General features: G+C 38.6%; 1 protein-coding gene across 15 annotated transcripts in view; it reads right to left on the bottom strand.

Annotated features, from left to right (window-relative positions):
* The window catches only part of mbnl1 (muscleblind like splicing regulator 1), a 221,611-nt gene that overhangs the window by 158,926 nt on the left and 38,234 nt on the right, over positions 1-24,451 (bottom strand). For 11 of the 15 annotated variants that reach the window (XR_010004769.1, XR_010004768.1, XM_016992049.2 and 8 more), the window contains exon 2: positions 20,674-21,689. The exons of 1 other annotated variant lie outside the window; for it this stretch is intronic. Coding sequence is in view for 10 of the 14 variants with exons in the window: in XM_016992049.2 (XP_016847538.1) it covers positions 20,674-20,847 (174 nt within the window). In the remaining 4 variants the exon portion in view is untranslated. 3 more of the 15 variants (XM_008106144.3, XM_008106150.3, XM_016992053.2) reach the window with 3 other exon arrangements.

The following is a 24,451-nucleotide window of genomic DNA, read 5'->3' as shown; positions in this document are numbered from 1 at the left end:
ACAGACAGCTAGATAAGATTATCTTGGTACCTGCCCTATGAAGCCCATTCAATACAAATGTCTTAATTACATATAGTCATTTCCCTTTTAACAGTCCATCTGTAATGTGGGTCGTAAATTAATAGAGCTGTCAGCCTTGACAAGTAACCAAAGGATTACCATCTCACCATTCTATTATGAGTGGCTCTTACTGCACTGAATACATCCGCAGATTTATCTGTAAAAACATGTCTGAAAGGATTAGTTTCCCACTTCATGAGAAAATAAAGTATTACAAAAGAGTGTACATCCCTTTAAGATCTCTGACCATTTGGCATTTAACAGAATTAATCTGCATATGTGTGCAGCCATCTCAACTTCAAAAAGATTAACACTGATCCTTTGGAAACCATATGTGAAAACTACAATCTTATACCATTTGCCTGTAAAGAAACATCCCATCTTTAACACAGTGGGATTTACTTCTGAGTAGATTCATCTGCAAAAACCTAATCCATGATATTTTAAAAATGAAACTCTTTTTTAAAAAGTCATGCAGGGTACTGTGGGAAGCAGCTCGCAGTATTTACAAAATGCATTTTAATATGAAGCTGGACTGCACTATAATAACAGAAGTAGTAACAGGCAGGTACCTTGCCTGGGAACACCAGTTATATCTGCCATAAATTTATGGTTTTAGCTCCAATTTTCCTAGTTTTGTCCCCATGTCCTTCAGCTGTGCCCTTCGTTACAAAACAGCTAAATGTCTTACAGACAGATCCATTTGTCTTATCAGCCCTCTTTCTTTTAGAGGCTTCCTGTATGGATTTTATTTTCTGTCTTTTGTTTTCTGCCCTTAACTATGTGAACTTTGCGGTGTCATTTTTGTCTATAAGTTTCAATTTACAACAGCAGAGACTGCTCTTTGCTTTGGAAAGGTTATAATAGTTTCAAATGTAAGAGCTTCATGTCCATTTATGAAGAAAGTGGCTTCTGTGGTTATACCCGGAACTGTGTATAGCGAGTGATTTGGAGTGGAGGATGGAAATACAAATACACCAGTGATGGTGGCAGTGGCCATAGAAAATGTCTAAGTACCTCAATTTTTATTAAAATTGCACACATAATCTGGTTTGTATTGTATATTGAAACATGTAATGGTCTCATGAACATCTAAGAAACTGAGGGACTCCAAAGATTTCCAGTAGCCAAAACTCATAGAATAGTGGGTCTCAACCTGTGGGTCCCCAGATGTTTTGGCCTACAACTACCAGAAATCCCCCAGCCAGTTTACAAACTGTTAGAATTTCTGGGAGTTGAAGGCCAAAACATCTGGGGACCCACAAGTTGAGAACTACTGTCATAGAACCTCTGCACTCATGGACAGCATGCCACCAAAATAAGAGTCCGGAGAAGTTTTTTTAAAAAATTACAATTGACAGAATCATGACCAGGAGTCATTTTGATTAGGAAATTTTGGAAAATGTACTTAACTTTTACAAGGTCAGGAGAAACAGTGAGAGAAGCCTAGCCTTTAATAAACCCACTTGCTAACAGACCAAGAATGCTTGACTAAGGTGGCCAGGAATGCTCAGAGAGGGAGGCTATATTACAGACTGCCAGGAAGGGGGTAGTGGGATATATTTTGGAAGAAGGAGTTCTTTAGTACTCAGCAGAACAAGCAAGGATTCATTTCTTTTCCCCTCTTTCTGAGACTACTGCAGATCTAATGTATAAGTTGACTTCATGTTTAAGTCAAGTACAGGTTTGATGAATGAATTTGAAAAAATCAGAAGTTATTCCAAAGGGAGCGGCACTGTGTCAGTGAACCAAACATCCCCGGTTACCACTGCTGCCATTTTCCCATCCAGGCATTCAAAAAGACCCTTTGCTGCTCTATTCAGAGCAGCAAATATCAATTCTAATTAAGAAAAGAAAATCTCCTTTTCTGAGAAGAGTGATGAAATGCATGAGCTTACTCTGGCATGAGAGAACCTAAAAGAAGCATCAACCTTCTGCTCTCTGCCAGGATGCTGCTTCTGGCCTTTTTTGAATGCCTGATGGTAGTGGTTCTTTGGTGCTGTCCTCAAAGAGGGAGAGAAGACAGGTCCAGGGCTTCTTTTAGGTTCTCTGAGGATGAAGCTCTCACCTTTCATCACTGTTGAATGTGACTTTATGGAGACTTTATAAAACTTCTCAATGTAACTGGAAATGCTCTTTTCCCGAAGCTATATTTTATTAGAAGGAACTGTCAAAACCACCTCTAAGTATTTCTTACCTAGGAAACGCCAATGAAATTCATTGGGCTGCCATAAATTTGACAGGCAATTTGAAAACATATACACATTACACACGCTACCCCTTTCCCAACCCACTACTAGTTGGTTTACATCATTTGAGATTTCAAATGCCTGAATAGAAGTTTTGTAATGGTCAAAACACTCCAGAAGACAGGAGCAGAATTCAAAACGATCTTGACAGACTAGAGAGATGGGCCGAAACTAACAAAATGAAGTTCAACAGGGACAAATGCAAGATACTTCACTTCGGCAGAAAAAATGGAAATCAAAGATACAGAATGGGGGACGCCTGGCTTGACAGCAGTGTGTGCGAAAAAGATCTTGGAGTCCTCGTGGACAACAAGTTAAACATGAGCCTACAATGTGATGCGGCAGCTAAAAAAGCCAATGGGATTTTGGCCTGCATCAATAGGGGAATAACGTCTAGATCCAGGGAAGTCATGCTCCCCCTCTATTCTGCCTTGGTCAGACCACACCTGGAATACTGTGTCCAGTTTTGGGCACCGCAGATGAAGGGAGATGCTGACAAGCTGGAAAGCGTCCAGAGGAGGGCAACTAAAATGATTAAGGGTCTGGAGAACAAGCCCTATGAGGAGAGGCTTAAAGAGCTGGGCATGTTTAGCCTGCAGAAGAGAAGGCTGAGAGGAGACATGATAGCCATGTACAAATATGTGAGGGGAAGTCATAGGGAGGAGGGAGCAAGCTTATTTTCTGCTGCCCTGCAGACTAGGACACGGAACAATGGCTTCAAACTACAGGAAAGGAGATTCCACCTGAACATCAGGAAGAACTTCCTCACTGTGAGGGCTGTTCGGCAGTGGAACTCTCTCCCCCGGGCCGTGGTGGAGGCTCCTTCTTTGGAGGCTTTTAAGCAGAGGCTGGATGGCCATCTGTCGGGGGTGCTTTGAATGCGATTTCCTGCTTCTTAGCGGGGGGTTGGACTAGATGGCCCTTGAGGTCTCTTCCAACTCTACTATTCTATGATTCTATGATTCTATGAAAATTTTGTTTTTCATTGTAAATTGCATTAATATTTCACACTCTGCATCACTATATTGCAAGGTAAGCAAGTCAAATTACAGCCTGAATACATTTCAGATGACACAGTAAAATACAGAATATGGCTTGGATGTCAAATAAATCCTGGTTATATGCACTGAGCACTGTGCTGGCATATTCTCATGGTTTCTTTTGCAAGGTAAATAGATCTTAGACCCTCTGGCCAAGGTTTCTTTAACATGATATGCAAAAGGAGGATTTGGACCATTGACAAGATAAAATAAAAAACTAACAGCAAAATATGGTTTATGATTATAATTTCATTATGGAAAGATAAACCAGAATCCCGCATTCCAACTGCATAATAAACAAATTGCAGACAAAGAATTTTTGATTTGTTAAATGCTCCTACTGATAGCAAGCTACAGGATGCTTGTCTGGCTCTGATTAAGCCAGATTTCTCTGGAATAGTGATTTACTCTGATGTCCAAACACGTCTGCTTTTCAACTATTAACAGAAGTTAGATGAAAGCCCTATTATGAAATGTTACTGCTTTTAGGGAATTTTTACCACTTATTATCACTCTAAGAATTTGGTACCATATTTTCAATAGTTGGATTTCTGAACATTTAGCAACATGTTAGTAAGACATTTGGGATTATTAATTTGACTAAAAGAATGTGTATTTTTTTGGAGTAAGACTTGTCAAATCAGAACCATATTTTTTTGTTTTTGGAATATCCAAGAGTATGCTGCGGTGATAGTATTTAAATATGCTGAAATGGGAATGTCTGGTCCACCAGTGCCAGAGAGCAAAGTTGATACTTGTAACCTGACCCTAAAGAAACAGATCTATTTTTATTTAGTGCTGAATCTAAAAGACACAACCCCTAGGCCAAACTGGATAGTCATATAGGTGAAGGCCAAAGTGGAGCACATCTCCCCCACCCCTTTTGTGTTAAATAATAATGAAATTTGAAGTGTTATTTAGGAGTAGGAATTTAAAATCTGACATTGCTAAGAGATGAGAAAACAGAGCCAAAGCAGAGCACTTAAGATTTGGTGATTTCCTAAGTTATATAAAGAATAGTAATAGGAAAAGAAAATAATTCCTCTATCTGTATCCATCTATCTATTTTAGTGAAAATATGGTTGTGGGCAATTTACATGATGGCCCCCACATCCAGAGAGCACTATAATTCCTGCCGACAACGGATTTGGACCAAACTTGGCACACAGATTCCCATGACCAATAGAAAATACTGGAGGGTTTCAGGGAGGAGACTGACCCTAAATTTTGGGAGGTATAGTTCATTCTGTATCCAGAGAGCACTATGAATGCAACCGATGATGGAGCTGAACCAAACATGGCACACAGACCCAACATGGCCAACTTTGAATACTGGTGCAGTGGAGGAAGTGACCCACAATGTGGGGAGTTGTAGTTCACCCACATCCTTATACATTTTCTAATATGAGCACTCATTTTTTAAAAGCAAACAATTGACTATTTATTATAAACAGCATTACCCGGGTACCTAGGCTATAGTTATATTTTTTTTAAAATTAAAAATGTGTCCAACCCAGCATAAGAAAGCATTAAAAATAGATTATTTGACATTACAGACTGCCTAAGTACCTCTCTGCTCTCCAGCTACAATGGGGACTTTGAGATTTGCAACTGGATACAGATACTGGTAGCTTTTAGGTTTGTAAGGGGGTTTCCCATGTATTTTCAAAATGGAAACTGAAAGCTTATTGCCTTTACTATTGCCAGAAATCGTATGGCCTGAAAACTCCTCTCCCCGTTGTATTTCATGCCACATGCAGATCATTATCCCACCTGCCCTCTATTTTTGTCCTGTTCTTTAAAAAAAATCACCTAATGAGATGACCTGGTCTATAAAGTTTACATGGAGATCTGCATGCCTTTTTGTTGGGGTTAGTAAAGACATTACTGCAATATGGATTTCTGGAAATTTATGGTTAGCACAGCAGAGTTTTATGCATATTCTGGTGCAGTCTAATACAAAGTGGTGCATAAAACTGAATGTAAAGGTTAAATACATAATACCCCTCAAGTGAAAGATCCAGATTAGGAAACATGGCAGATACATCATAAATTTGTTTACTAGAGTTTAATATATGTAACTACTGTTTATAATATCAATTAAATTTTCAATGAATCTGGTGGGTCTTCTGAGGTCTTTAAGACACATGCCAAAATAATTTTCTGAAGTAGAATAAGCTCTGGCTCCATTTAAAAATGCAGTTTCTTTTTAATGGAAAAAGAGAGCCTGTTAACCTTATTTTAAAATGGTTATTTTCTGCCAAGTCAGAGCAAGAATAGGAGACAAATATTCATTTTAACTTTTTATTACTGGTGCAGATGCTTCAAATATAAAAGTCCAACCATGGATTTTCATGGCGATTGAAATAAAAATATCAGTTTTCATATGAATAATAATGTTTACTCTGTGAACAGAACAGAAATTCCTAAAATATATTTGTAAATTATTTGTGCTTATGAGACACAACTGGAGCAACACAATTCATGATGGCTCATTTTAGACATTGAAAGAAATTTCATAGTATTCTCAATGAAAAGTAGTATTTTTGTGACTTCTGAGACTTCTCATGAGAAAATGACGACAGTCTTAGAATACTCTGACATTCATGAAATTTGCAGGATGCTTCCAAGAAACAAAATTTGCACAAAACAATAACCATATTTTAAATGTGAGCACCTAAAACTCAAGTAGCTAGGGAAAATGCAGAAATACATTTCATTTACATTCAACTTTTCAGCATGCTTTCCACACTGTTTAGACAATTACCAATCTAATTGCCACTATAATAGCACCTTACATTGTTTAAGGTAATACAGTTGAGATGCTGAACTGTTGTATGGATCTTTTAATTATTGCTATGACAATATTTTATTGTTTCTATTTAATTGAGGTTGCTTTTATTAATTTTATATGTTGATTTTTATCTATTGTGTTCTGAGTGATATATTGTCATACATGTTATGGCACTATTGTATGTAATTGTGTGAGCCACCCCGAGTCCCTATGGGAGATGGAGGCGGGGTATAAATAAAAGATTATTATTATTATTATTATTATTATTATTATTATTATTATTATTATTATTAGGAATGTGGGAGAGGACCATAAATTAGGTGCATTGTGTAAATAAATCTGTATACTGGAAAAATGTATTAAAATGTGTGTAAGTTTTTCTGTAAAAAGAAAACAAAGTCTTGCAAGCTGATATTAAAGAAGAACAGAATGAAAATATTGGTGGGATTTGGAGGAGCTCAGTGAGGTCAAAACTGAGAGATTTTTATATCCCATAGTAGTAGAAAACACAGTTTATTTTGGTTTATTTTGTGCTGGTATCAGAGCCAATGTTTTGTTATTCATTCCTAGAATTCTGAGGGAAGGAGTTTGAAAACGAAGGTCCTTGTTTTAGATTCTTCTGGCAATGAGAATGTGTCAACTCTATATTTGTTGGGGAAAACATTTAAACATTTCTAATCACATAAATGGTTAAGTGGCGAAAGAGTGAATTACACGTAAAAGGCTACAGCTTCTCTCCATGTATACATTTAAGACACATTCAAAATATTTCCTATAATATGTTCTGTGTTTGAAAAATTAGTTTCAGGTGGGAGTAGATGACAGATAAGAATTTCAGGTGGAGAAACATATGGAACAAGCCTTTGAAATAGGGTCTTTGAAATGATCTTCCCAATCAGTCAATCACAAAGCAACATTTCCTTCCTTCCTTCCTTCCTTCCTTCCTTCCTTCCTTCCTTCCTTCCTTCCTTCCTTCCTCATGATCATTACTTCATTTAACTTAAAACCTCTTTTCTAAACTGCACTTGGAATGGCTTGCCTGAGATGATACAAACGTAGGAGCTTTTTGATTGGGAGAGATTTAGCTAAATGTTATCCTGAGGTTAGAGTTTAATGCCGGCAGTTCAAGAGGATTACAGTCAGCAAAATGAAGACATTTCTGCCTGACCACTCTCACTAAGAATTACAGTTGCTCCCCTAGTTGCTATAGGAAGTGGTGAAGATTGCTGGGACTTAAAGTCAATGTAAGTACTGTTCCTTAAATCTTCTGGGAAAAAAAGGAATTATCCCATTTGAAGTATTGTGCTCATAACAACTGTGACCCAACAGGCATTATGTTTGGACAGTAAACATACAGACATTCATTTGATATTACCAAGACTCAGGTTGACAGTAACTAACTACACACACCCATAACATGTAGTCCACAGAGTGTACTAAATTTAAAATAGGTTGGACATCCAGAAAACTGCAATACTCCAAAATCCAAAACTGTCCACATGGGAGATACTCAAACCTTTATTTTCTGATGGTTTGGTGTACATAAATTTTTATTTACACAAAATCATTAAAACATTGTATAAAACTACTTTCAGATTATGTGTATATGAAAAATAAAGAGAATTTCATGTTTAGACCTAGGTCCTATCTCCAAGATATCTCTGTACATATAGGATTTCCAAAATCCAAAACACTTCTGGTCCCAAGCATTTCATAAAAGACATACTCAACCTAAGTGTCAATCATATTCGGAAGCTAGTTATTAAAACCAATGAACCAATTCACTAAAAATATAATGTTTAATACAATTACTAATATTTACATGGTCTACTATTTTAAGTCACATCATAAGTTTTCATGACAAAAGACATTCAGAAGTGGCATTCCAGTGCCTTCTTCTGTGCAGTACTAACATGCCTTAGTCATGGTATCACTGTATTCATCATTGTCACCACCTCCTACTGTTGCTGCTGCCCATTTATTGTTTGGTGTATTTAGTTGATTGATTTTTTGGTTGGCGTGATTTTTAAATGTTGAAATGTTTAAATTTTTATGTCTAATTTTTTAAAATATTTAATATTTTAAGCTTTGATTTTATATGTGTTTGGGGGCATCAAATTGTGCCATGTGTAAGCCGCCTTGAGTCCCCTTAGGGGTGAGAAAGGCGGGGTATAAATGGGGCAAATAAATAAATAAATAAATAAATAAATAAATAAATAGTTTCGCTTCTCAGAAAAGCCTATTTTATGTGTAAGACCCTACCAGGAACTCTACTACCATCAGCATAGACTCTTGCCTCATAGGAACATGCAATCTTGCCATCACAGAAAAGTAGTGTCACTGTGAGTAGGAACTAGATAAAATCCTCAAAACAAGATTGAATGCCATATCAGGACTATTTCCCATTTCTATGTGTGGTTGTGAAAGATGGGCAGTGAAGAAAGAAGATTTGAAGAAAATCTACTCATTTGAAATGTGGTGCTTGAAAAGAAGTCTATGGATTTTGTGAACTGCTAAAAGAAAAATGAATAGATCCTAGAGCAAAACAAATCTGAACTCTGCCTAGAAGCCAAGATGTCTTAACTGAGATGGTTGTACCTTGGCCATATCATGAGAACTCATTAAAAAAGATAATAATGCTTGGTAAGGCAGAGAACAACAAGACTACATTACATTTCTTCACTTCGGCAGAAAAAATGGAATGCAAAGATACAGAATGGGGGATACCTGGCTAGACAGCAGTACATGTGAAAAAGATCTTGGAGTCCTTGTGGACAACAAGTTAAACATGAGCCAGCAATGTGATGCGGCTGCTAAGAAAGCCAATGGGATTTTGGCCTGCATCAATAGGGGGATAGCGTCTAGATCCAGGAAAGTCATGCTCCCCCTCTATTCTGCCTTGGTCAGACCACACCTGGAATACTGCGTCCAATTCTGGGCACCACAGTTGAAGGGAGATGTTGACAAGCTGGAAAGCGTCCAGAGGAGGGCAACTAAAATGATCAAAGGTCTGGAGAACAAGCCCTATGAGGAGAGGCTTAAAGAGCTGGGCATGTTTAGCCTGCAGAAGAGAAGGCAGAGAGGAGACATGATAGCCATGTACAAATATGTGAGGGGAAGTCATAGGGAGGAGGGAGCAAGCTTGTTTTCTGCTGCCCTGCAGACTAGGACGCAGAACAATGGCTTCAAACTACAGGAAAGGAGATTCCACCTGAACATCAGGAAGAACTTCCTCACTGTGAGGGCTGTTCGGCAGTGGAACTCTCTCCTCCAGACTGTGGTGGAGGCTCCTTCTTTGGAGGCTTTTAAACAGAGGCTGGATGGCCATCTGTCGGGGGTGCTTTGAATGTGATTTCCTGCTTCTTGGCAGGGGGTTGGACTGGATGGCCCATGAGGTCTCTTCCAACTCTACTATTCTATGATTCTATGGAGAGACTCAGTCAAGGAAGACACAGTCTGAGTTTGCAAGACTTTTGCAGTACTGTTGATATTAGAGTCACTTGGAGGTCCTCATTCATAACATTGGCATTAAGTCAAAGTCAATTTGTCAGCAGTTTAACAACAAACATTTGTAAGAAGCTTTGCTCCAAGGATTAATACCACAAGAAATGCAAGTCTTCTTTGCTCTGAGTAGGTTCAACATACATCTCCTTGCTTATAAGGCTGCAAAAGGGTACTTCACACTTTAAAATAATTGTGTTCTAAGATTTGACAACTGGAACACTAGCATGAGCTCAGCCTTTGTCATTTTTAATGATGTGGACACTGAGAATTTAAGAACCCACAAGCTCATTTCACGCCTACACTGTGACATATGAAGCGAGAGGAAGTAAAATAAAAGCTTAAAAACTCAGCTGAACGAGTTCAGTTTGAGTTGAGGAAAGCTTTAAATGCTCCACTACTCCACTACTCCTTATCATACTTCTCAGGTTAAAGCAATGTTCAAAATGTCCATCATCATCACCATCATCATCATCTACTATATCCCACCCCCTATCCCCAGAGAGCAATGTCATAGGCATCAGCAAACTGCCTGCCAATAAAAGATACGAATTATGAAACTAAGCTTTTTCTACAGTGTCTAACATTGTATCTGAATGATTCAAGTGTTCATACCATGCTGTTTTTAAAAACAGATAGTGGATTCAATCTGCACAGCTGTAGCACTTTGATACTGCTTTAACTGTTATGGCTCTATCCCACAGAATCCTGGTTTCATTGCTTGCTGAGGTACTTGTGTATGTATTGCTAGCAAGCAATTCTGATGTAAATAAAATAAGGCAATTTAGGGCACAATTAAAATGCCCTGTGGTCTTACAGGTGTTTTGGACTTTACCTGTCAGAATTCTTGACCATTGGACAGGCTGGCTAGGGCTTCTGGGAGTTGGAGTCCAAAACACCTGGAGGGCCACAGGTTGTGCAGGCCTGATCTAGGCCAACCACTTGCCAAGCAAGAATACACAACTAAAGCATTTCAAATAATGGCTATCCAATTTTTTCTTTAAAATCTCCAAAGGAGTGCCCTCCCACAAAGAAGTCTATCATGTTGTTTAACGGTTCTTTCAGTCAAGGCTTTCTTCCTAATGCTTCAACAGAATTTCATTTCTTGTGATTTGAATGCATTCTTTCATGTTCTACACCCTGGGGCACCAGAAAGCTAGTGTGCTCCTTCTTCAACATGACATTGCTTCAGGAATTTAAAAGTTGGCTATCATATCACATCTCAATCTTTTATTCTCCAGGCTAAACATATCTAGCTCCCTAAGCCATTCCTCACAATACACATTTTCAGATGTTCCACACTCTAAGGGCCCTTCTACACTTTTCTAAAACCTGAAACAAAGTGGAATAAAATAATCTGCTTCCTCCCAGATTTCTGTCCCCTGCCCAAACCCAAACCCCAAGTTTTCCCTTGAGAAGTGGCTAGATGCCAACCCTGGTCAACCAAACGCTGACCCAAGACAGCCCCCTCTAGCCCTCCATTCCCCCCCCCAAAAAAAAACCCTTACCAGAGCGGCTTGACCCCCTCACCTCCTGAAGCACAATTTTTGCATGTCAAGAGGACTATCCAGAGGGATTGTGCTGCTGGCTGGTACCACCAGTACGATTTTTGGGGGGAAATGGGGGGCTGGAGGGTAGGGGTAAGGCACCCTTCTTCTCCTTTGTGCTCCAGGAGCCCTAAGAACCAGGATGCTGTGGTGACTGACCCCCAGGACTCCAGAAGCAGTCCCGGGAGTCAATCCCAACAGGGCCCATACCAGGAAAGATCTAGATCTTAGCTTAAGGTCCGGATATTTCCAGGTGTTTAATTAATGTGAAGCAAACTGAGAAAACCCAGTTTTCTTGGTATTGATTTGGTTTTACTTGAAGCATTAACAGTATTTGAATGCCTCAGGTAAAAGTAAGACAGCTCTCACATTTTGGGCCTGTCTGGAAGGGCTGTAAGACTAAAGAGTCATGTATGCACCATACAAGGAACATGTAGATTCCAATGTAAGCAGACTACTGTTGAGTAAGTACCATAACAGGGAAGTCCCAAAATTTTCAAGAGCATACTTCCAGGTAAATGAGTACAGATATATATCAGGGCCCTTCCTGACAGGGATCAAAATGTGGGCCCTGTCAGACTTTTTCTGGAGATGTCCATGCTGAATTGAGTTTTTTAAACATGCTCCAGAGTGGGTTTTCCCCATCTCTGGAAGTACCCTCACAACGCAGATATGTTTCTGGGTATTCTCTTTTTGACATGAAATTTGGGATCAGAGGAATAAATAAAATAGTGGTAGATTCCTGAACAACAAGAAGAGTAGTTCATCATGTTTCAGAAAATATTTTATTCAATACTAACAATATATACATGTGAAATGAAATCAATGGGTCAAGTAAGTCTTGCCAAAAGAAACAAACCACTCTGCATTTTCTAGAGCCCACCTTCTTCCAAATGCATCTAGGGATGATTCCTTCTTCACAAAACCCTATTATTCTTATGACTGTTATTTTTGTAACCGTATCTATGTAGCTATGATTTTCAAAAGTGCTGAAAGTAGAAGGAAAGAAAAACTAATCTGTTTTCACTTTCCCCGTTATTTGCTATTAATGCATGCTCATTTAGAGATTCTGGAGGCAACTGCAGTTTACCTTGCATGTTGCATGATGGTACACATGGCTGCAATGACCAACTAGAACAGAATCCAATTATTCCCAACCTCACGCTTTATTGCCTATTTTACTGCAGACAAGCTACTCCTAGAGTGCTGAAAGTCTGTTTCTCCAGTCCTTCTTTTAACCCTATCCTGCTAAAAAAAACCCTTCCATCTAGAGAAAGGGCAAGGAGGAAAAGGAGGCTGGGCAAGTATAAAAATACTTTGCAAAGGGAAGCTTCTTTCTCAGATGATTTTTAAACTGAGGTTGCAGCCTAAGTTTATTTCAAGTAACAGGAAACTAGCAAACATAGTAACCCAGCTCTAGGGGTTCTTGGATGAAACAGATTACCTTGATCCATCACAGTCTGGTTTCAGGCCTGGCCACGGCATGGAGACGGGTTTGGTCACCTTGGTGGATGACCTCCGCAGAGAGTTAGACAAGGGGAGTGCGTGCTTATTGGTCTCTTAGCCTTCTCAGCAGCTTTTGATACTATCGATCATGCTATCCTTCTAGGATGGCTCTCTGGAATGGGTTTTGGGAGCACTGCACTGCAGTGGCTCCGCTCCTTCCTGGAGGATCGTACCCAGTTGGTGAAGCTGGGAGACACCTGCTCGGACCCCTGGCCATTGGCCTGTGGGGTTCCATTCTATTGCCCATGCTCTTTAATATCTACATGAAACCACTGGGTGAGGTCATCTGGAGTTTTGGAGTTCAGTGCCATCTCTATGCAGATGACACAGTTAGTAATAGTTACATTCTGGACAACAACTCCCAGAATTCCACCTTGCCAGGGGAATTCTGGGAAATGCAAGCCAAAATAATGCTTTTCCATGTTCTGGGTTACGGTCCCTGCTCTTTCTTTATCGACTTATTTCATCGTTTTGCCTAACGTTAAATTGCACTTCTCCCTTTTAAATCAGAATCCCTGCTACAGTATATTAAATACAGCACTACCTGGGAACCTGGCCAAGGACTGAAACAGCACAGCTGAGGGTTCTGCTATTTCGCAAGGTCCACTCAGAAAGTGTTAGTTTTGCCTGTACAATATTCTAAAATTAGCAAAAGCACACTGGGCTATATCAATCTCATACTCAAATGCACCTCCTAGGCAAGAACTGCAAGCCTTTTTTGTTTTACCTTACCTTGCTCATTTTTTCTTCTTCAGACTAGCTTACTAATGGATTGTAGCTTTTTCAACCTGAAGTTGTCACTTCAGTTATTATTATAGGGTTTTTTTCTAATATCTCGCTCAGTGATAACTTGTATTGCTAATTTTACTAAACTTCTATAACAGAGATGTATTTGATGTTCTTCTCAATATGAATCATGAGCCTTTGAGCTATTTTATATGAATTTCAGAGACAGTTAAACTATCTACAACTTAATGGTTTAATAATATTTTTACAACAATAGTTATTAGCTAAGGATGTAAAGAATACTCACTTTTTTCAACAAAACACGGACCTCAAGATATTTGCATTTCATGGCTTGAACAAACAAATGTTTTATGCCAGTAGTCCTCAATTGCAAAAAGGCACAAAATTTTCCACAATTCCCAGAATCTATGGTTAGCATGGCTACTGAGGGGTGTAGTCTAAAAAGAAAACTCTTCCAAATTCTGAGTATAGCCAGCCGACCACAGTGATTTTGGTTAGATTCCCTAGAGCCATAGGACCCCCACAAAAATGAAAAACTGCAAATAAAGAATTTGAGACAATGTCTCTCAAGAAATCTCTAGGGCAGTGGTTCTCAACCTGGGGTCCCCAGATGTTTTTGGCCTACAACTCCCAGAAGTCCCAGCCAGTTTACCAGCTGTTGAGATTTCTGAGGGTTGAAGGCCAAAAACATCTGGGGATTCCAGTTTGAGAACCACTGCTCTAGGGCTTCCAGATTGAAGCTAATATCCACTGGAGGCCCTAGGGACTCCTAGAGAGAAAATCTTAATCAAATCCCTGAATAATCAAATTCACAAAAGCCTAACCCACATATCTGAAATCTTTACTTGCAGCCTCCCATAAATTTTGAGATCAATATGGATGCTTTTGCTTTGGTTGCTTACAGGGTGACTACTGCAATGAACCTGAGAGGGAAAATGGCTTACAAAAACAGTTTAGCATCTTCAGCTAATGCAAAATATGGCACCCTGCCTGTTGACAGGCATGGACAAATACTCTCATGTTTCACCTATTTTGAGACCGCTACACTGGCTGCCAGTTTGTTCCCAAACTCAATTCAAAGTGTTGTTCTTGACCTTTACAGCATAGATACTGGTTATCTCAGATATCTTCTTCAATTTGATCCCCCTTTCGGATTTATATGTTCTCTGAAGTTCCTTCTCCAGAGTCTATCTCAAAGAGCAACTACATCAGCCAGTACAAAAACAAAAACAACAAATAACAAAAACCAGATACTTCTCTGTGGCAGCTTATGCTATGGAACTATTCTTACTGTTCTGCTAACCCTGCAGAAATAGCTAAAGAGAGATCTTTCAGTCTTGATATTCACACTTCCCCCTAGCAGCACATACATTTCATCAAATATGTTCATATTAAGACACACTGATGAACAGAGTTTTAGAAATATAAATTTTGCTCTGTTTCAACAGCAGGTCTATTCATTTTGACTCTCATGGAGGCCTCTAACACATACCTTTTATTAACAAATGAAGGCACACTATAGATGATTGCAAGAAGCTAACTTCTGAACATATTGGTGAAAAGAAATGCCTTTTCCCATATTATGATGCAGTAAGACAAAATTTGCAACTTCATCTACATCTGTCAACTACAGAAATAAGTAGTTCTGAACCTATTGCTAGATTTCTGGTTGACCAAACAACCTTACTATTTGCTCTGAGATAGCCCTTCAAATATGTGAGGGTTATGATCATCTTCTCCAGACGAAATATACCCAGTTCCTGCAACTTTTCCTCTCTACACTTGATCTTGTTGTCTCTGACATTCTACTTACAGATAAAAAACACCAACTGAAGAAACAACTGAAGATAATCAGAAATTAAGGTAAAGGTAAAGATTTTCCCCTGACATTAAGTCTAGTCGTGTCCAACTTGGGGGGGGGGGGGGTTGGTGCTCATTATTTCACCTCCAAGGTCATGTGACCGGCATGACTGCATGCAACACCGTTACTGATCTTACAAAAGGCTGACTGGCAAAATGTGCTCTGTTTCAATCAGAACTTAATATTCATGGCCATGTGGATCAGTTCTGAACAATTCAAGTTCTTCTGGTGGATTCTCTCTTCAGCTTTGACTTTCAACATATATTAAGATGCCACTCTCAATTCAAAATACAGTTAAAGAGAAGGAATTTAAAATTAATGCTGATGCTTAATTAATAATTGTCTGTCATATTAGGACTTTTAGAGAATTTTTCCTACAGCCCAATATATGTATTATAGTTTCTCTATTATATGGGAGAAAGTAGGGCAGTGTTATGTATGTGATGTTCTAAATAAGCAAATGAGTGAAAATAATTAGCTGAGGTGTTAGAACTGAAAATATCTGTGGAATATCTCTGTCTCAAGTGCTCTGCAGTTCCCGAATAATGACTGGTCTCCATGGACTTGTGTTCACATCCAAGGACAGAGACGTTATTCAAGAACATATTGAAAACAATGAAGAGATTGTGGTTTATGTGAAAAAAGGTAATGGACAAACTCCCTCTCGTCCACACAGAACTGACTCAGTATTCATCAGCTTTCTTTTTAACTAAGAAAGTCACTTTTGATGACTGGCCTATACTTCATTCCTTAATAATCTTTGTGCTATGTATGATTGTATATATATGTATTTTATAAATTCATGTTCCACTGCTTAGAAAACCTCTCTACAAGACAGCTTGTTTTAAAAGCAATAAAACACTGCATAATGAATAAAAACAGTAGCATCAAAATAAATCACTCTGCATCATTGCTTCTCAGATTTTGAATTAACCCATGTGTGCATCCTGGAGGTTACAATTATAGCACACTGCTTATTGAAAGCTATATTTGTCACACACATTTACATGTTGGTGTGAGTGGCACACTGGCACAAGCAGTATAAAGATCCCATGGTTTCCTATAATTATATATTTTGTCCCAACAAAATTCTCATGCAAGCAGTCTAATCAGTTCTCTAAATATTTTAAGGGTTAATAAAAACACAAAATATCAGGATAAAGGTTCATAAAGGTGTTTAAGAATTTGACTGCAAGTATGCACATATAGCCTAAGACTCGGCAATAACCAACATCTTGTCATTGGTGTGGTTTTTTCCCCAGATACAATTTTTACTTGTGTCTGCTGACAAAGCAAATGTCTCTTTATAGGCCTGTGAAGAAAGTCAGCTAAGGTAACACATGTGAACCAACTTGGAGCCACTTATCCCATGATGAAGCAGAAGTATGTCAAGTCCATAAATAGCTGGTAAATCTATTCTTTACCACTGGCCCAACTGAACCTTGAATAATGTAATTAAACCAAAATGTGAAAGGAATTAGGCTGCTTTCTCCCATGGTGACTGGCCACACACACTAGCCATGCCAATAAGCCACAAAAGTTACTAGCCTACAAAAACATTTACAGGCTCATTTGGTCCCACATATATATCCATGTGAGTAATTTCATGCTAGATTACTTTTGCGGCTTGGAGATGCTGTTAAACTTAAGAAGATTAAGTGGAATCAGTGACACAAAGCATCTTTACCTACCTACAGCTGTTATCTAGCTGTGTGACATCCGCACAGACAAGCTAGCCATTGTCTAGCAAGCCCCAGTTTAGACTATTGTAGTGCACCATACATAACGTCATACATGCTTTTAAAGGCTACTGGCTAATTTCAGTGACTTCAAAATACAGCTGTTCTGACTATTACCTGGGACTTGTTATACAGAATAGACTGTTCACTGAGTATTAGTACTATTCCAAACACAATTCAAAATGCTTGCTTTGACATTTAACAACCTACATAGCATGGAGTTGAAATAACTAAAGAACTATCCAGTCCCACATGAATTTGTTCAGGGACTATGATAACCTTCAGAAGTCTTTCTTTATTGTCATTCCCTTCTGTAGACAGTGACAAACAAAAGGACCCTTTCAGTGGTAGCAGTCCACTCTCTCCCAAGGAATAGAAAGGTTACTCTTTGGGGTAGGCATGCAGGCTAGACCTGTAGTCCCACAAAGTAATTTTCCCAAACTATACCTCCTTTCCAGAAAATGATACTTCTCACAAAACATCTTGTCTTTTCAGCACTAAGCAATGGCATTTTTATTTTTATTTACACCAATCTTCTAAGCATCTACTCCTTTTAATATCGACTGTTGCTGCAGACTTTTTGCACAATCCATTGCAGTGTTTAACTTTGCGTTGACATTTCAAACTTTTCTATGTCATCCTATCATTATATGCTTCTTAGACTCTTAGTTAAACTAAGAGACAGGATATAAAATAAATAAAATATTTGTGGTCTCACAGATGAGGAATGAAACAGAAGCACCTCTCTTATAAGTTTACAAAAGCTTCCCAAACTAGCATGACATGGCAATTCTCATTTCACCAAAGGGGACCAGACAAGAGACTATTGACTGACTGTCCAGTCAATCAGTAAAATGCACACAGTTATAAATGAGGCAGAGTTAAAGATCTATAACTAGTGCAGCAAAGTCTTAATATAAATAAGCATTAGGTCACCAGATGTGGCAGCTGGACACACACACAAAGTTTCTCTTCCAGTTACCAATGCACAGGATAGGCCCAAAAGACATGTGGTGCTTCTGCAGAATTTAACTCAACTGTAACTTTAAAGACATAATTTTGTGCTTATTGTAAAAGCAAAAAATTGCTATGATAATACTATAATGATTTACATTATGATAACTACATTGCTTTTTCATAGTTAAACCACAGTACTGACTATTTTGGTACATTCACATTACTGCTGTTGTTGCTGCCTTTCTAATTACCCCAGACATGCGCCATTTGAATGGGCAGGTATCATCAAGCAGCACAACCTGGCAGAGGATACATATAGCCTTTAAACATACAGATGATGAAGGTCACAAGGCAGCAAAATTAAATGGCATCATCAGCTTAGACAACTTCCTATGAACTTTAAAAAAAATCTATTTATCAATTCTAAATAATCCAGAAATGCAGGCACAGACAAAATGACTTCATAATCATAAAAGCAACATAATCCCTTTGATTTGAGGTCTATTCCACAACAAGAAAATCTAAACTGACCTGGAGTATCACACACTCAAATGATTGGGCATGGCACTCACTCACTAAAACAAACAAGCAAAGAATCAGCTTTCCCTACAGTTACTGTCACCAACCTCTGTCCAGTCAATCAGCATAAACAAATTCAGTCATAAACAAGATGAAATTGAAGACTAGTCTTTCAAAAAAATACAGGTACAAATATGACAACGTACATCATCACTATTCATTTTAACGAAAACAATCAAAAACTCCAATTTTTCCTGTAGCTTCTACTTTGTCTAAGATCAGGCTTAAACATTGCCAGCATTTCTCCTGTGTGCATTATCCAAATACATTACTTTCCATATACATTTCTTATTATTTTCTGAAACATAAAAACTTACTTTGATTCTTGAGCAGATGGAAAATACAATGAAACAGATGTATTTAGATTAAAATCCAATCCATTCCATTTAAATCACCTGGATGAAATTTAGGATGGGATGCCCATACTTAATATAGTAATTTGACTGTTGGCCTTGGACTCGGAAAGACTAGGATTCAAATCCACTCAGCCATGGAAAGTCGCTAGGTGACCTTGAGCAAGTAGTACTTTCTCAGCCTCGGAAGAAGGAAGTGCCAATCTGCCTACTCCAAACAAATTTTGCCAAAACCTCATGATAGCTTTGTTTTGGGATTTACTTTAGAGTTGCCAAGAAAAATCTTTGTTATGTTAAGATAAACAATACAATGGATTTGAAAGTAACTTACAACATGTTCAATAAGGTTGTCTCTCAAATAAGGATACACAGGATTGCACTGTAATACATGGATTTGTTCATTATTTCAAGCTACAGTAGACTCACTGAATCAATGAGACTTAGCTAATTGCTGATTTCAGTAAGGGCAACTGATTTCATGGATCTCTCCAACTGGTAATAACAAAAGGGCCCTCTTTGTACTTTGTATGATCTGCACAAAACAAATTGAGGATTCCAAGGAGAAGAGACTAGGCCAGTTATGTGTTCATAACTGACTACTGAAAGTAGAAATATACAGTAGAGTCTCACTCATCCAACATTCTGTATTATCCAACACAGTCTGCCTCCCACCCTGATCCATAGCTGTTTCTCTAGGCAGAACGTGCAGCAGGCCAACATGCCCAACAACAAAAGTGCAGCCATGCTTCCAAACAAGTGGCAGACTTGTTGTAAAATATGATTTTTTGGTGCTTACTTTGTAAAATCATAACGTAATTTGGCGTTTAATAGGCTTTTCCTTAATCCTTCCTTATTATCCAACATTTTTTGCTTATCCAATGTTCTGCTGACCCATTTATGTTGGATAAGTGAGACTCTACTGTACTTGACAACAGCAGCTCCACACAACTCAAACCACCAGGTATACTGAGGCAGTAATATATGTATAATACAGTCACTATATAAATATGCTTTTCAAAGCTGAAACATATATGAATTATCACTTCCCTAAAAATGGTAGTCAGGTGTTTCCTTAAAATCTGACACAATTCAAGGAGCAAAGAATCACAAACCTTTAATGTTTTATGTGCTGATCAGAGACAAAAAAAAAAATCCAAATCTACTCACAGACCTAGTGAGCTATTCGGGAGGCTTCTCTTCCACAAACAGGCACACACACAAGCAGTACTTGCAGTCTACTCTTCTATTTTAAAAAACTAAACTAGAGTTTTCCACGTTCTAAATATGCACAAATTTACTGCAGAATGAACTTTTGAAGTAGGACAAGGCCTCTTTCACCAGATGCATCTACCAAAAATGACTCAAGCCTGTAATAATGTATGCATCAGCCAATTTGTTAGTTTTTAAGATAGCATCTGACTCTTCACTTGCTTTCTCTAGTACCTACACTGTGACTCTTCTTGAATTTGCAAAGTGGTGCATTTTACAGTAACAAAGATATCCTATGATACTAGAACATAGATGCAGGAACACGTTCAAGAAAACAGAGCATGACCTATAACACCTAAAGAAAACAGATAATGCCCACAATCTCCATAATTTGAAATATCAATCAAATTAAAGGGGTGAAAATCGCATTAAGATGGGGAGAAGGGGGATAAATATTACCAAAACTTCCAAGGTTTTCAGGTTTCAATCATCACTGTGATGTAGCCTTGTAAAGAAATTGCATTTACTCACTTTCAATGAATCAAAGCAGGCGATTACGCGTCCATTTTCAACTTGGCAGCTTTTCGATGGATGTGCAAATTTACATTCCGTATCTGGTCGTGAGCAAGTCCCTCTTTGGAACTCTCGACACACTTCCAGTGTTAGCCATTTTGTGTCCCGGATTGGTGTGACACTTACAGCCATGTTTAGATTTTACAGGTAGTTAAAAATTGTCAATGAAATGAACAAATTAAAAAGAAGAAGAAGGCCAAACTGATAAGACTCAAAACGATGAAAAATGTCACCTCCAAAATATTTCCCCAAACCCCAAGCCCAATGTTAAAAGATGTAAAATCGTGTGGTTGCAACAGCAAGGAAAAGGTTTCCACTAGAAAGTCACAGCATGAAACTCTCAATCGAAAGAAGGGGAGGGTTTCTTGTACTTCGAGAAATGCTAAGATTGTTAAGTAAAATCAGCATTTAAAAGTGTGGCCTGGAAAGAGCCTTGTGCTCTCATTTACTCGTTCCAAGTGCCAAATTGGAGCCCAAAATGCAAGCAGCAAAACGTGGCAGACCCTTTGACACAGAATTTCCAAGCTGCTGTCAGGAAAAGTTGTCTGAAAGGTGATCTCCACACAGCTGAATTTGCAATAATTATTAATAATTTAATTTTGAATTTTTGGTGTGGTGCAATTGGTATTGATTAGTTTGGCACAGACAGAGGCAGCAGTTTAGAGCAACAAATCGAAGATTTTTTTTCTCCTCTCTTTAATTTTTTTTCCTTTCTGGCAGAAGGCAGGTCACTTTTCCAGCAAACTTTTACTTCTATGAGAATAACTAAAGCAGCCTAGGGCAATGCTGGACGCTTAGAGCTCTTTCTCTTGATTAGAAGTAGAAATGAGGGGAGGGGTGGCTGGACTAGAGGTGGAGGGTAGATGTGCTGTCGTCGCAGTCTAGCTGGCAGCAAGCAAGGCAAAAAGCAGGGACTGCTCTAGAAGCGGTTCCAAGCAGCAGAGACGTCAGGAAAGGCACTTCTTAGTACCAACCTGTAGAAAAAACAGATATGTTAAAATTTACCAAGCAGCATTTCACTGATGTCTCACAGCATAATCACGTCGCCATGTGCTCCCTCCATCTACTACTGCACAGCATGACACTCTTTCCTGACTCAAACAAAATACTTACAGTACAGCATATTGCAGACAGCCATCGTAGATTTTATTAAAAACGGAGCCGATTTCCCCTTCTGAAGCAATGCATGATCAGGAGATAACCAATCACAGATAGGGTTGCAGCAATATTCTGGGCAGGAAGCCAATAGTGTGGGCTGTCTTATGAAAGGTCGCGCCTCTCAGACATTCATTACTATGCTATAAGCAGAGAAAATGTCCATCGGATGCGACTTATCGCACTGCAAGAGGACAACCATGTGGGTTTTGAATTTACCCAACATGCAGTTAGAGGATTAAACCATGTTAGTTTTCAAACAGCTTCCAACTTAGGGACAAGTGCCCAGACAGGAGGAGGAAGAGAGAGGAATAATATTTTTTTAAAAAAGAACGAAAGGAAAGAAGCGACTGCAGCTCATTCTTTCTCTCTCTCTCTCTTTAAGACTGCTTTTTTTCCCCTGCTTTGCATCGAGCACAGCAAGCACAGAGCACGCCTACTGTATCTGACAGATGAATATAAAAGGAAAAGGGGAGTTCACAAATGGTACGGTCTCCTGACCTATCCAATTCACTTCCTTCTGAACTAGAAGTCCTGCCTTCCTCGAGTAAAAGCAGCACTTTCCTTTAAGCGCTGTGCAACTATTTTGTGCTGTCAGCAGAGAGACTGCCAGTATATATAGCCTGGGCAGGTTAGATACAAACAACAAATCCCTTCCCCACTCCCCCTCCCCACAAGCAAAAACTCAGGTCGTACAAGGGGAGGTGGAAACCGTAGTGCTGTCGGGGATGCCTGGCAACACAACACAAGCCAATCTGCAGGGATCAAACGATGCTTTCACAGTAATCTGAAATATCAAGCAGGCAATCTGATTTGAGCAACATGATACGCTTCAGAGCTACACTTCCGAATTAAAGAGATAGCACCAGGAAAGTGCCTACTGCTACTGAGGCTCATATTCACATACCCTCCTCAGGAGTTTATGCCTCAAGATGGCTTCTTGAAAGGAGCAGTTTGCTTTGCATTTTACTAGTTGGGACAGTCTTTGCAAGGGGTGGAGGGGGGAGGATGAAAATGGTAATGATTATTATTCATAGAAGCAAACAACTGCAGTATTTCTTAGCCCTTGGGAGAAAGGAGAGCTGCTGTAAATTTTATAAACCAAATTAACTCAAAAGGACATATGCAAAGTTAATACTGTTTTATTCTCACTTATTTAGCTCTAAAAAGAACAACATCTTCACTGTTTTCTTATTCTCTAGCACAGAGCTTTCCAAACATTTAATGCTGGTGACACACCATTTTTTACATGCATCATTTCTTGACACAGTAATTCAATTTTACTAGCAAACCAGAAGTTAAATCAACTCCGTATAAGAGATACAGACATATACATAAATTGTAATAATAAAATGTATGGGGTCACATCATGTCTCATGAAAAACTTTGATTTATATATTTTAAAATATATGATTTATTGGTTATTTCATATAGACTGAGGGGTTTCTCGTTATATTTGTGCATCACACCTGTACACTGCAGTCGACACGCTATCATGTCATAACACAGAGCTTGGAAATCTCTGCTCTAGCATTACATTTTCTCTTTCTGTCTCTCACTCTGTATTCTCAAAGCTCACTTGACACGCACAATCCACAAAAGTAAAGAATGAAAAAGAGTGGTGGGTTTTTTTTTCCTCATATAGATTCATATTTGATACGTAGGTATGGAAAAGCTACTGTGTATCATCAAAATCCAAAATATCCGTAAATGGCAACCTCGGAGGTAAATATGATACAACAGACAAAATGGCCTTTGAGTATTCCTTGCCTAAGAAAGCTCTATGAAATGAATGGGTTCACCACAGTTTGACAGGCAATCTGAAGACATATATATACACACATACACACCTACACACATACATAAAGGTGTGTATATACACAGCAAAGTTACACAAGTCTCACACAACTTTAATGGCCATGGCTCCATCCTAGAAATCCTGGATATGTCATTTGGAGAGACCATATGGATTATGCTCTTGTAAACAGCCCTACTCCACTCTCATGAGCTATAATACCAGAACTTTCTAGCATAAAATGTTATGTATCTTCTCAAACTACAATTCCCAGGAGTCTGTAGGATGAAAATTAGATATTTAAAGCATTATCAAAATCCTATAACTGCACAGTGTAGCTATACTCTATGTTAAATAAGCAAAAGTTGAATAATTCTGACTAATTGAGAAGCAAGTAATATGAACTTCAGACGGTTTGCTATATATATTGTGTAGCAATCAGGCTAACGGCTGAAAAATTTCTACTGCACAATCAACCTTCCCTGCAGTTCTACTTGAGGGAAAAATATAACTGAAAACATTGGGACTTGCTTCTATCTATATATGAATAGGACAACACTGTTACTGCTATTGCTCAGCAATGATCTGGGGTACGCAACTGGTATTTATAGATTGCTGCTGCTTTATATGGTTAGTTACAAATACAGCTGGCTGTTTCTTTAGTCTACACTAAATATTTACAGAGAGTCCGTGTTACAGAGTCCGTGTTAACTCTTTAACTCTGATGAATAAATCCCCTGAATTAAAGCACTAAAGTTTCTCTAGAATAAAACTGCAAGAACTTCA

Source organism: Anolis carolinensis, chromosome 3 (genome assembly GCF_035594765.1).
Source record: "Anolis carolinensis isolate JA03-04 chromosome 3, rAnoCar3.1.pri, whole genome shotgun sequence".
NCBI classification, from domain to species: Eukaryota; Metazoa; Chordata; class Lepidosauria; order Squamata; family Dactyloidae; genus Anolis; species Anolis carolinensis.
Note: the sequence above shows the minus strand (reverse complement) of the source record. Positions and strands in the feature narration are given on the sequence as shown.